Genomic DNA, 12,995 nt, shown 5'->3' with positions numbered 1-12,995 from the left:
AAACCACACTAGTGGCTTTGAAACACTATCTTAACTCACACGACATCTCAGCTAAACTTGGAAGTGAGCGTGAAGATGAGAGAGGTCCAGACACTGACTTGGGTAAGTTAATGCTGTTTGCTCAGTAGTGTCTGACTGTTTGTGATCCCATGGACTGTAGCCTGCCAAGCTCCTCCGTCTATGGGATTCTCCAGGCAAGAATATTGGAGTGGGTTGCCATTCCCTTCAGGGGATCTTCCTGACTCAGGGATTGAAACTGTGTCTCTTAACTCTCCTGCATTGGCAGGTGAGTTCTTTACCACTAGCATCACCTGGGAAGCCTCAACTTTGTTTAAACTGAACTTTTATTTTATTTATCTATTTATTTATTTTAGACTGCTTGGGATCTTGGTTGCTGCAAGTAGGCTTTCTCTAGTTGCAGAGAATGGGGGCTACTCTGTAGTTGTGATGTGCGAGAGCTTTTCATTGCAGTGGCTTCTCTTATTGCAGAGCAGGGGCTCTAGAGTGAGAGCTTCAATGGTTGTGGTGCAACGGGTTAGTGGCCCTTCAGCACATGGGATCTTCTTGGACCAGGACTGTGTTCGCCACATTGACAGGTGGATTCTTAACCACTGGACCACCAGGAAAGTTCTGAAATTTATTCTTAATTCAAGAGTTACCTGGGTTGTTTTTTACTGGTGGGCATGTAGATCAGTATAAACTGGGACACTCTTTCTTGATGGATATATAGACAGAGGCTTCAAAAGGTTTATTCTTTCGAACAGTAGTTTGAATTTTATGAATTTATCCTGATGTAACCAGAAACTTGAAGAAAAAATTTATGTACAAGGTTTCCATTGTAATATTCATAACATAAGAAGTGGAAACAATCTCAGTATTTAGTTATAAGGACTTAGATTTCTAGAATTTCATGATGGGTTTCTTATAAAGGACTAGAACATGAATAGCTCAAGAATGGCCTATTAAGTATTATGTATTTTTCATTAATTTTTTTTTTTTGGCCCTGTCTTGTGGCATGTAGGATCTAAGTTCCCAGACTAGGGATCCAACCCACGCTCCCTGCAGCAGAAAGGCAGAGTCCTAATCGCTGGACCAGCAGAGAATTCCCTGTGCATGTGTGTGTCTAACTAGAAATTGATATTGAGAGATTCTCACAAAATAATATTACATAAAAATGTATTACCAAGCTTCCTGGTTGAAGCGTGTATCATCTCTCACTTGAAACATTGTAAAAACCACTTAAGTCTCTGAATCCTCTTGTCTGCCGTGCATTCAGCTGTCCAAACCACAGCAAATCGGGTGTTAGTGAACATCTTTAAACCACAGTTTTGGCCCTTCTCTACTTGCAAGCTGTCAATGGCTTCTCACTTCTGGATCTCATATGTTGCATCTTTGAGCCCTCTTCCAAGGCCCTGCGTGTACTCAAGCTTCCTGTCCAGTAGTGCTCTGAAGCTCCATCAGCCCCAGGCCTCTGTGCCACTGTTCCTCCCCTTCAGCTCTTTCCTCACGTTGGCTCCTGCTCCAGGCCTCAGGCCTCATCTTATGCCTCCCTTCCTCAGAGAAACCTTACCTGACCCATTTATGCCCTGAACCATCTTACCCAGCCAAACCGTGACAACCAAACTGGTTCAGGTAACTGCAAAATGCAGGCTTGATCTAGGACTCAAAAAGTGTCATGAGGACCTGATTATCTTCTTGGCTCTTGGCCCCCATTTCTTTGGTGAGGGCTTCAAAGAGATGTGCATTCTTCATGGTGCTAAGCTGGCTGCAATGGCTCCAGCTTCCTCCTTTAACTTCAAACCTAGTGGGAAGAGTGGATATACTTCTCCAAGAGGATTCCAATTAATACCCCAGAAATCAGTCTTGATGGCTTGGGTTACTTAACTCCAAGCATATACCTGTTTCAGGACCAATCACTGTCTCTGCTGGGGAACAACACTTTGATCTGCCAGGACGCTGTCAGGCCATGTGCTACTCCTGAAGCGAAGAGTTATGTGTATGTTGGGTCTCCAAACCTTAACTGGGATTTCAGGCAGCAGGCAGAATGGATCCTGGAGAAGAAAGTAAATGTCTGTCAGGATTTCCAACATGTTTGCATAGCACTCTTTCTTTTTGATAATTATGTACTAATGCATGTTATTTAAAAAAACTGTCTTCCCTGTAGCACTGCATACTCATCTTGAGAGGGACCATTCATATCCTTCCCCCTGCCTCACTGTTCTATGCCCAAGGGCCAACACAGTTCTTGGCACAAAGCAGATGCTCAATTAATATTTGTTCAGTAACTGTTACCCTCACCCCCCCAAAAAGCCCCAAACAAGAAAACAATCAGTAGAATATAAAACAGTACATATGGTAGGATTCCCGTTTTTGTTTTAATAGCTAAATTTTGCTCTTGTCCTCTATGCCTGTAAAATACAAATCTAAACGGAAATACACCAACTATAACCGTGGTTATTTCTTTTTAAAAAAAAAATTAATTAATTAATGCATTTTACATTTGGCTGTGCTGGGTCTTTGTTGCTCAAGGGCTTTCTCTAGTTGCAGTGAGCAGTGGCTATTCTCTAGTTGTGAATTTCTCATTGCAGTGGCTTTTCTTGTTGGAGAGCACAAGCTCTAGGGTGTGTAGACTTCAGTAGTTGTGGCATGCAGGCTTAGTTGCCCTGCTGCAGGTGGGATCTTCCTGGACCAGGGATCGAACCCATGTCTCCAGCGTTAGCAGGCGTATCCTTAATCACTGAATCACCAGGGAAGTTTCAACAGTGTTTATTTCTTGATGGTAAGATTAGGAATGAGGCTTTAAAATAACACTCTCCTATATTTTCCAAACCTACAGGGAACTTGTATTATTTTTTAACTGAAAACGTTTTGAAAATATTCTTTAGAGATACATTGGATAAGGTTCTTTTATTTGGAATAAAACTGTCCAGTTTTGAAAAGAAAAGAAGTTTTCTGAAAACATAAGGCCTCAGACCACCAGTTTCCCCATGACAAGGTGAATTCCTAGACAATTCAGAGGGGATTACTGGGGATGTTGATTGCTTAAGACACTAATAGGAACACACTGAAGAACAGCGGGGCTTTAGTCAAATGCATGCTGCCATGGAGGAATTGCATAGGCTGGCTTTGAAGCTGGCTTCTTCTTTGTTCCTTCTATATTGTGAAACTTGTAGCTTGACTTTTCTCAATTTCCAGACAGTCAGTATTCTGGTTTATGGACTATCAGTGTTTTACTTTATTATCATGTCCCTGATTTGTAACGCCACCCCCTTCCCCTTCTGTGGTGGCTTTTGTATTCTCTGTTCTTTCTGTTAATGTGCAGTTATAGAGTCATCTGAGAAGTGAAACTCACAAATCGAGTTGACCTAATACCAGGGCTTTGTGCACAGAATTACACGAATCAGCTCACAGACGACCTGATCTGAATCATGTGTCACGTACCATGCTTTCTGGCTTCTGCTTATGATAGCAGATTTAGAATCAAAGGCACTTTCAGGACCATCTCCCCAGTAGAGCATCTTGATTTACAGGGCCTCTGCGTACTCCCTGGGGTTGGCCTTCTTAATAGTAGACCTGCTGTGAAGGTCAAAAGGGAGCAAAGATGGGCTAGGGAAGTCAAGACTCAAAAATGCATGCTATTCCACTATGACCCATGGGTGTTCTGAATAAACTTTCTTTATTCCCCAGTGTGTGTTCTGTGTGGTTCTACCAGGTGTGAGGCTTCAGTGGGAATCAACTGGAACCTCAGTGTCTTGATTCCAGGCTCATTTCTGCCTCTGATTAGTTGTCTGTGCTTGCTTTGGTCTCAAAGCCTCTGAGATTCAGGCTCTCATCTGTACAGTGGGCAAAGAACTCCTTCTTTTGCAGGCTGTTTAAGGGCCAGATAAGACCACTTAAGTAAAGTATCCAGCACCAAGAGTGATTTAGGGTGTGATGTGGGAATCTGGAGGGAAGAACATTAGTGAGCAAAAGCCCAGGAGAGCATCCTCTGACCCTCTCAGCAAGGTCATGTGGGAAGACAAAGGATGCCCTTATTCTTAAACCAAACTTTTCTAGTCTGGGCCACATAGTGAGGGAATTTTCTTCTGCTTTTCTCTTTTACTTAACTGTCATGACAAGAGCATCAAGATTTCTTTAGGTCTCACCTTTAGCATTCCTATCTCTCTCCAATGGCAATAATATCCTTAAAACAGAAGCTTTGCAGAATGGGCAAGGTGAATGGAGCGGGGGTGAGCCCTGAAGTCAGATAGCAAGCAGGAGGCACAAAGTTTAGACTGAAGCCCAAAATGCCCAAGATAGGAAGAAAATGAACCTTTGGGGTAGAATTTGCTTAGAAAACAGCTCTTCTAAATTTACAGTAAATTGCAGATCCTCTGTCAGGAGGCAAACTCATCCCATAGCCTGGGGTTTAATTATTTCCTAAATAATCCTCTTCTAGAGTACTCTGGGCAGATGCCACCACACCAGGGGTGGAAGCCGTCAAGACAAGGAGGCAGTGAGCTTGTTGAGAATTTCTAGGTTTGAAACTGCAATTATCTTGGAAGTTTTCGTAAACGAGTTGCCTTAAGGTAGGAAAGAAAGACCCATTGCCTCTTGCTCACCTTTTGACCTCCTCTCACTTAATTCTGGCCACAGAGGTTTTCTTTGAAAACCTTTCTTTCTTTTCTTCAGTGCACTGACATCTCACCTCCACATCTCATGTCACCTCCCTGGGGGAAGCCTTCCCAGGTGCCCCAGCTAAATAACTGTAGCTTCCCCTGTTCCTGTCCAGCAACATTTACTCATCTTCTTGGTCATGTTCTCACCTACTTAGTGTTCATTACTTCGTAATGATTTATTTACTTGTTTATTATTTGTTGAGGCAAAAAGAGATTACAAGCTTCCGAAGAAGGTATCTTGCTGGTTCCCAGCTGGATCCCCCAGGCTCCTTGTGTAGGGCTCTGATTAATGTGGCTTGCTGTTTTTCAGTTGCTAAGCCACGTCCGACTCTTTGCAACCCCATGGACTGCAGCACACCCAGCTTCCCTGTCCTTACTACCTCCTGGAGTTTGCTAAAACTCACCACTAAGATGGTGACGCCATCCAACCATCTCATCCTCTGTTGCCCCTCCTCTTCCTGCCCTGAATCATTCCCAGCATCAGGGTCTTTTCCAGTGACTTGGCTCTTCACATCAGATGGCTAAAAGTATTGGAGCTTCAGCTTCCGCATGAGTTCTTCATGAATATTCAGAGTTGATTTCCTTTAGGGTAGACTGTTTGATCTCCTTGCTGTCCAAGAGATTCTCAAGAGTCTTCTCCAGCACCGCAGTTTGAAAGCATCAATTCTTCAGTGCTCAGCCTTCTTTAAGGTCCAACTCTCATATCCCTATTGGACTGCTGGAAAAATCATAGGTTTGATTGTGGGACTTTTGTTGGCAAAACAATGTCTCTGCTTTTTAATATGATGTCTAGGTTTGTCATAGCTTTTCTTCCAAGGAGCAAGCGCATGGGGTATATGGAGTTTATATCTTCAGGTCACCTGGGCTGGATCACACCGTACAAGGCAGATCTGAGGATATTCACCAGTTTTGATTTCCAGAAACCATTCAGGCAAAGATTCTTAACCTTTTCAGGGTCACAGATCTCTTTAGGTATTTGCTAAAACCAATCGACTCAACCAAAAGAACATGAAAATGCACTCAAAAACACTACGTACAACTTAGGGTTTGGAGACTTCTAACGTCCCAGGTGGAAACTCAAGGCTTAAGAAAAACCAAGGGGAGAAGAAGAAAGATTAGGAAGTCCACGCCAGAGTCTTAGGAGAGAGTTCTTAAAATCGGGTCTGCTTAAAATGACCTATGTTCTTGGATTGTATACACATACACACACACACACACACACATATGAAGAAAAAAAAAAAACCAAAAAACTCGGCGGCAAGAGATCGCTTCTGGTTCCGGCTCTACCAAATGCTCCCTCCCTTACTTGGTTCAGGAGAAGACAACCAGTGACACTTCCTGCCGCAAGTGTCTGGGGAAATCTCTCAGCCAGGTCTAATCAACGTTTGCGGAATGAATGAAATCACATTCACGGCGCGGGTGAATCAGGAAAGTAGCTCCTTTCGCGCTCCCTGCGCAGGGCTCCTCAGTGCGGAATCCGCGGAGCTCTTGGTGCTCCGCGCACCGCAGATCAGGCCGGAGGCCGAGGTCCGCGCGCAGGTGTATTCGCACCTAGGGCCGCCCGCGCGGCGCGGCGCGGGGCGGGGCCAGCTGAGGCGGGGCGGGGCCATCGGGGGCGGGGCCATCGGGGGGCGGGGCGGGGCAGGAGGAGGGAGCAGAAAGAAGGGCGTCGGGAAACGGAGGAGAGGGGAGGAGAAAGGAGGGTGAGAAGAGATGAGGAAAGGGAAAGAGCGGGAGGAGGGCGAGCAGGAGGGGGAAGGAGGGAGGTGCGGGGGCCGGGGGGAGGAAGTGCGGTAGGGAGGGAGCGGGAGGAGCGGGAGGGAGGCAGGGCAGCGGCGCGGGGCGGAGTCTGCAAACTTTCGCTTCGAGAGCATTGTGGGAAGCAGCCATGGTCTGATGCCGGCGCCTCACCTGTCAGCCGCGCCGGCTCCAGCGCTCGCGTCTCGCCCTCGCGTCCCCCGCGCTCGTCCCTCGCCGGCCGGGGACGGCGGCGGCCCGGCCACCATGGTGAGTGCGGGAGAGCTGGGCGGCGGCGCGGACCCCGGCGGGTGTGTGCGGGCGCCCTCCCCAAGCACCTGCCGCGCTGGGCCGGGCGCGGCCGGTAGGGGAGCAGCCCGGTCGCGCCCCGCGGTCCCCCACCCCGCCATCCCGACCCCGGCCCGGGACCCCGGGACCCCAGCTCGGGTCCCTCGCGGCCACGGGGCGCCGCTGCTCCATTCATTCGACCGTTTTTGCTGAGCGCTTAGTCTGTGCCAGGCGCGGTGCCAGGCGGCGGAGACGTCGTGGGGACCCGGTGGAGCCCTGGCTGTTGGCGGCTTATCTTCTAGGAGGAGGATGTGGAAGGAGGGAGATGAGTAATAGACCAGTAAAATCGAAATAACTTCCGAGAGTAAGTGCTCTGAAGTCTCAAGTACAACCGGATGCAGGGATGGAGAGGCAGCTATAAAAGAGGGGCAAGAAGCGAAGGCCTCCCAGAGGAGGTGACATCTGAGCTGTTGGAAGTCCTAGGGGGGCATTGCAGGTAGTGGGAGCAGAGAGAGCAAAGGCTGGAGAGGAGGAACCCTTGCTTCTAGTGGGACAGGTTGTCAGGTACCAGATAAGAAATCCTCATAAGCCCAGTTAAGGGGTTTGGATTTTATTCCAACCGAGTGGAGGGGGACCAGTCTGCAGTGATCCAGTTGAGAGATCCTGGTTGCAGTTGATGGAAGCAGTAGCTTCAAGTGCCTCTCTCGTTCTTGCCTTCTGTTCAGGGCAGGTTTTTTGTTTTGTTTTGTTTTTTGTTTTTTTTTTTGAGTATGCAGTCACGTCCCAAATCAAAGGAGGAACAAAAGTGACCCGCACTCTGCACTTGAGTACTCGCTGCAGGCGGAGCAGGAAGGCCCCGAGGGTTACAAAAGTTGATGGACAAGGAGGGCAGCGGAGTGCTGAGCTCCTGGTCCAGAAGATCACAGATGGTGGTTCCTAGGTTTGGCTGCATAGACTGGAGGCACCATTGTTGTTTGTTGAGGGTTCCTTGTAAATACAGCATGGTGCAAAAAGGAACCTGTAAATAATGGAGCAACTCTTCTGGCTTGCTCAGGTTTCTCAAGGAACACAGTGACATATGTGCAGCACACTGCACCGTTTGCCTCATGAAGAATGGAATGAGGCCCTGGAGTTTGTGAGTTGCAAAAATCTTCCATCCAGAAAGCTGGTACAAGTTCTGGACAACACTTGCAGTGGAGTTTTATTTTTTCTTGCTGGTGTCAATGATGAGTTGATCAAAAATGTGCAGTTTCTCTTGTTTCTCATCAGACCTTGCCCAATGGGAGATATTGATGTTTTTGAGTGCTTGTGATAACCAACTCTATCTTCTACCTTCATGATCTCAGTTAGTTCGTGCAACATCCAACCAAATGAAAGTATTATGCTCTTTGCATTTTACCTGCTCTGGCCTGTCCCAGCAACATGTCCTTGGATCATGCCTTGACCTCTCTATGCCAGTTTGCTCATTTATAAAGTAGGGGTAATAATTGATCCTAACTCATAAGGCAGTGGTTCTCAAACTTTGGTCTGGGTACGTTTAGGAGTCCCCAAGGTTTTTTAGAAGTCCAGAAGGCCAAAACTCTTTTCATAATAACACAAAGGTATTATTTACCCTTTACACGTTCATTCCTACATGAGTATACGTGATGTTTTCTCAAGGTTAACCTGACCTGGGAGAGTGCAGCAGAGTGAAGGCAAAGGCACAAGGCCAGTCCAGCTGTCTTCTATTGAGCCAGACTTTAAGGAAATTTGCCAAAATGTAAAACAATGCCATTCTAATTTTTTTCCTTTGGAAAATATTGTTACTGTTCATTAAAGAGCTTCTGTTAATGTGTAATAGGTTGATTATAGTTTTAAGTGAATTAATAAATTCATGGGGTTGCAAACAGTCGGACACGACTGAGCGACTGAAGTGAAGTGTAATAAGTATCTAAATTTTTTCTGTGCTTAAATTCGCAATACAGTAAACATCAATACAACTTACATAAACAAAAAGTCTTTGGGGCTGAAGTTTTAAAAATATATATACATGTTTTGCTTTGTTGTTTCATTTAATTAATACCTTATTTTTATTATTTGGGGCTGAGTTTTTAAGAGTGAAAAGAATCCCAGGCAGGTTCTGTGCATGAATGCAAGTGAAAGCTGGTAGACCAGCTTTGCCCATTGTAAGTGCTCAGTGACTGTCACTTCCTATCTTTTATTACTGTCACGTGGCAGAGAAGCATAAGTGGCCCTCCCCATTGCCCAGCTTCTCTAGGCTTTTTAGTGAGGATCACTTTGTGACTCCTTGTTTTTATTCTGCTTCGTTCCTGACTCTTGCTGCTAGGAAACTAGAAGATGCCCACAGCATCCCGCTGGTACCTACACACAGAAAATGGTCCTTGGTTCCACTGGGCTAGTGATCTAGATTTCAAGGGCAGAAATTTCATACACTTTGCATCTAGGGGCAGTGCTTATAGCTGGGTAGTTCTGTTTGCATCAACTTTGTACTTTTGCACCCTGCCTTTGTTTTAGAAATCTCTACCTTGGGAAATAAAGCTAGGGTTGTTGTGTTTTCAGAGATCCCCACTGGCTGTGAGACCACTGCACTTAAACACTTAACTGGGGAGAATTTACTATTGCATGGTTGCCAGTGTTGATGGAAGAAGGAGGATTTTAAAACTTTGCTCATTTATGTATTTGTTTTCCCTTGGACAGAGGAGCCTGGTGGGCTACAGTCCATGGGGTCAGAAAGAGTTGGACATGACTTAGACCACCACTGTCACCAAGCAGATATCAGTGATGATTTACAGGGTGAAGTTTGAAAGGCTTTCAGTTCAGTTCAGTTCAGTCGCTCAGTCGTGTCTGACTCTTTGTGACCCCATAAATCGCAGCACACCAGGCCTCCCTGTCCATCACCAACTCCCGGAGTTCACTCAGAGTTGCGTCCTTCGAGTCAGTGATGCCATCCAGCCATCTCATCCTTGGTTGTCCCCTTCTCCTCCTGCCCCCAATCCCTCCAGCATCAAAGTCTTCTCCAATGAGTCAACTCTTCCCATGAGGTGGCCAAAGTACTGGAGTTTCAGCTTTAGCATCATTCCTTCCAAAGAAATCCCAGGGCTGATCTCCTTCAGAATGGACTGGTTGGATCTTCTTGCAGTCCAAGGGACTCTCAAGAGTCTTCTCCAACACCACAGTTCAAAAGAATTAATTCTTCAGCGCTCAGCCTTCTTCACAGTCCAACTCTCACATCCATACATGACCACAGGAAAAACCATAGCCTTAACTAGATGGACCTTAGTTGGCAAAGTAATGTCTCTGCTTTTGAATATACTGTCTAGGTTGGTCATAACTTTTCTTCCAAGGAGTAAGCGTCTTTTAATTTCATGGCTGCAGTCACCATCTGCAGTGATTTTGGCGCCCAAAAAATAAAGTCTGACACTGTTTCGACTGTTTCCCCATCTATTTCCCATGGAGTGATGGGACCGGATGCCATGATCTTAGTTTTCTGAATGTTGAGCTTTAAGCCAACTTTTTCACTCTCCTCTTTCACTTTCATCAGGAGGCTTTTTAGTTCCTCTTCACTTTCTGCCATAAGGGTGGTGCCATCTGCATATCTGAGGTTATTGATATTTCTCCTGGCAATCTTGATTCCAGCTTGTGTTTCTTCCAGTCCAGCGTTTCTCATGATGTACTTTGCATAGAAGTTAAATAAGCAGGGTGACAATATACAGCCTTGACGTACTCCTTTTCCTATTTGGAACCAGTCTGTTGTTCCATGTCCAGTTCTAACTGTTGCTTCCTGGCCTGCATACAGATTTCTCGAGAGGCTTTGGGAACATCCTTAATAAAAATGCATGTGGACTTTGTTTCATGTAGTAATCATGCTTCTGAAAAGTTGAGGTGACTTTTAACATCACATTGTGAGCAAAATTGGGAAATTACCCATTGAAAGAATCTCAAGTGGTGACCCTTTTTGAAACATCAGTAAACACCTTCTGGTGTTGCAAGTCCAGTTCTCATAATATACGTTATTTATCTAAAGTAAAATAGACTTATGTTAAAAAAAAATCAAAGTTTTTTTTTATGTGATTTTACATTTGACTTGAGAGAGAGACCTTCCCAAACTGAACTGTAAAGTTATTCCTTTATCAGAATTCATGCTTGAATCAGCATAAGTTCTTCCTTTTCTTAAATAGGGTAATTCCAAACTTCTATGTGCATCATAATCTCATTGTATTACAGAGAAATGGGAACAGTGAAAAGGAGCTGCCAAGAATAAGGGTGGAGATATCTAACTCTGAACCTGGAAACCCTGCTGTGAGTCCTCCTCCCCACCCGATGTGTCATTTTGATTGTCTCAGGATCAAATAAATTGTAACTAGCATGTATTGTTGTTTTGGTTGGTGGTACATATATACAATGGAATATTTCTCAGCCACTAAAAGGAATGAAATTACATCATTTGTATGTGAATGGACCCATGGCATATACATTCCATGGAATTCTCCAGGCCAGAATACTGGAGTGGCTAGCCTTTCCCTTCTCGAGGAGATCTTCCCAACCCAAGGATTGATCCCAGGTCTCCTGCATTGCAGGCAGATTCTTTACCAGCTGAGCCATAAGGGAAGCCCAGAAATACTGGAGTGGGTAGCCTGTCCCTTCTCCAGGGGATCTTCCCAACCCAGGAATTGAACCAAGGTCTCCTGCATTGCAGGCGGATTCCCTCAACTGACCGATGAGGGAAGCCATAGCTTTACGACACTGTAAAGCAACTATCAGTTGGGTTCAGTTGCTCAGTCGTATCCTACTCTTTGTGACCCTGTGGACTGCAGCACGCCAGGCTTCAGCCTGTCCATCACCAACTCCCAGAGCTTGCTCAAACTCACTTCCATCGAGTTGGCGATGCCATCCAATCATCTCATCCTCTGGCATCCCCTTCTCCTCCTGCCTTTAGTCTTTCCCAGCATCAGGGTCTTTTCCAAGGAGTCAGTTCTTTGCATCAGGTGGCCAAAGTATCAGGCCATCAGTCCTTCCAGTGAATATTCAGGACTGATTTCCTTTAGGATGGACTGGTTGGATCTCCTTGCAGTCCAAGGCACTCTCAAGAGTCTTCTCCAACACCACAGTTCAAAAGCATCAATTCTTCAGTGCTCAGCTTTCTTTATGGTCCAACTCTCACATCCATACATGACTACTGGAAAAACTATAGCTTTGACTAGACAGACCTTTGTCAGCAAAGTAACGTCTGCTGTTTAATATACTCAGTAGATTTATCATAGCTTTTCTTCCAAGGAGCAAGCATCTTCTAATTTCATGGCTGCAGTCACCATCTGCAGTGATTTTGGAGCCCAAGAAAACCGGCAATCTTGATTCCAGCTTGTGCTTCCTCCAGCCTGGCATTTCTCAAGATATACTCTGCATAGAAGTTAAATAAGCAGGGTGACAATATACTGCCTTGATGTACTCCTTTCTTGATTTGGAACCAATCTGTTGTTCCATGTCTGGTTCTAACTGTTGCTTCTTGACCTGCATACAGATTTCTCAGGAGGCAGATCATGTGGTTTCGTTTTCCCATCTCTTGAAGAATTTTCCACAGTATGTTGTGATCCACACAGTCAAAGGTTTTGGCGTAGTCAATAAAGCAAAAGTAGATGTTTTTCTGATATTCTCTTGCTGTTTCTATGATCCAATGGATGTTGGCAATTTGGTCTCTGGTTCCTCTGCCTTTTCTAAATCTAGCTTGAATACCTGAAAGTTCAGGGTTCATATACTTTTGAAGCCTGGCTTGGAGAATTTTGAGCATTGCTTTGCCAGCATGTTAGATGAGTGCAATTGTGTGGTAGTTTGAGCATTCTTTGGCATTGCCTTTTTTGGGATTGGAGTGAAAACTGACCTTTTCCAGTCCTGTGGCCACTGCTGAGTTTTCCAAATTTGTTGGCATATTGAGTGCAGCACTTTCACAGCATCATCTTTTAGGATTTGTAATAGCTTAACTGGAATTCCATCACCTCCAGTAGCTTTGTAGTGATGCTTCCTAAGGCCCACTTGACTTCACATTCTAGGATGTCTGGCTCTAGGTGAGTGATCACACCGTTATCTGGGTATGAAAATCTTTTTTTGTGTAGTTCTTCTGTGTGTTCTCGCCACCTCTTCTTAATATCTTCTGCTTCTGCTAGGTCCATACAAAAAAAAAAAAAAAAGCTTTTTACATCTAAAGAAAATTCCAGTTTGAGGGTGAGAAAGCCTCTTAACAGTAATGACCCCGCTCCTCTGAGGTGTGATCTGACTGCTGGCAAGTACCTACTGTGGGTAGAGGGCTTGGGAATAGAC

General features: G+C 45.3%; 1 protein-coding gene and 1 long non-coding RNA gene across 2 annotated transcripts in view; one reads left to right on the top strand and one right to left on the bottom strand.

Moving 5' to 3' along the window:
* Positions 1 to 711: 711 nt before the first annotated feature.
* On the bottom strand, positions 712 to 6,225 carry LOC138432930 (uncharacterized). The gene is made up of 2 exons (XR_011254052.1): positions 5,965 to 6,225; positions 712 to 2,051 (listed from the first exon to the last, which is right to left on the bottom strand). It is a non-coding gene; the product is annotated as an uncharacterized lncRNA (long non-coding RNA).
* An 85-nt stretch (positions 6,226 to 6,310) lies between these two features.
* AP1S3 (adaptor related protein complex 1 subunit sigma 3) overlaps positions 6,311 to 12,995 on the top strand; it is a 67,866-nt gene continuing 61,181 nt past the window's right edge. The window contains exon 1 of the mRNA XM_069574669.1: positions 6,311 to 6,665. Within this exon, the coding sequence (XP_069430770.1) occupies positions 6,555 to 6,665 (111 nt within the window). The 5' untranslated portion in view covers positions 6,311 to 6,554. The remainder of the gene's footprint in view (positions 6,666 to 12,995) is intronic.

This window comes from Ovis canadensis, chromosome 2 (assembly GCF_042477335.2).
Source record: "Ovis canadensis isolate MfBH-ARS-UI-01 breed Bighorn chromosome 2, ARS-UI_OviCan_v2, whole genome shotgun sequence".
Classification (NCBI taxonomy): Eukaryota; Metazoa; Chordata; class Mammalia; order Artiodactyla; family Bovidae; genus Ovis; species Ovis canadensis.
This window is presented reverse-complemented; position numbering and strand designations above follow the sequence as displayed.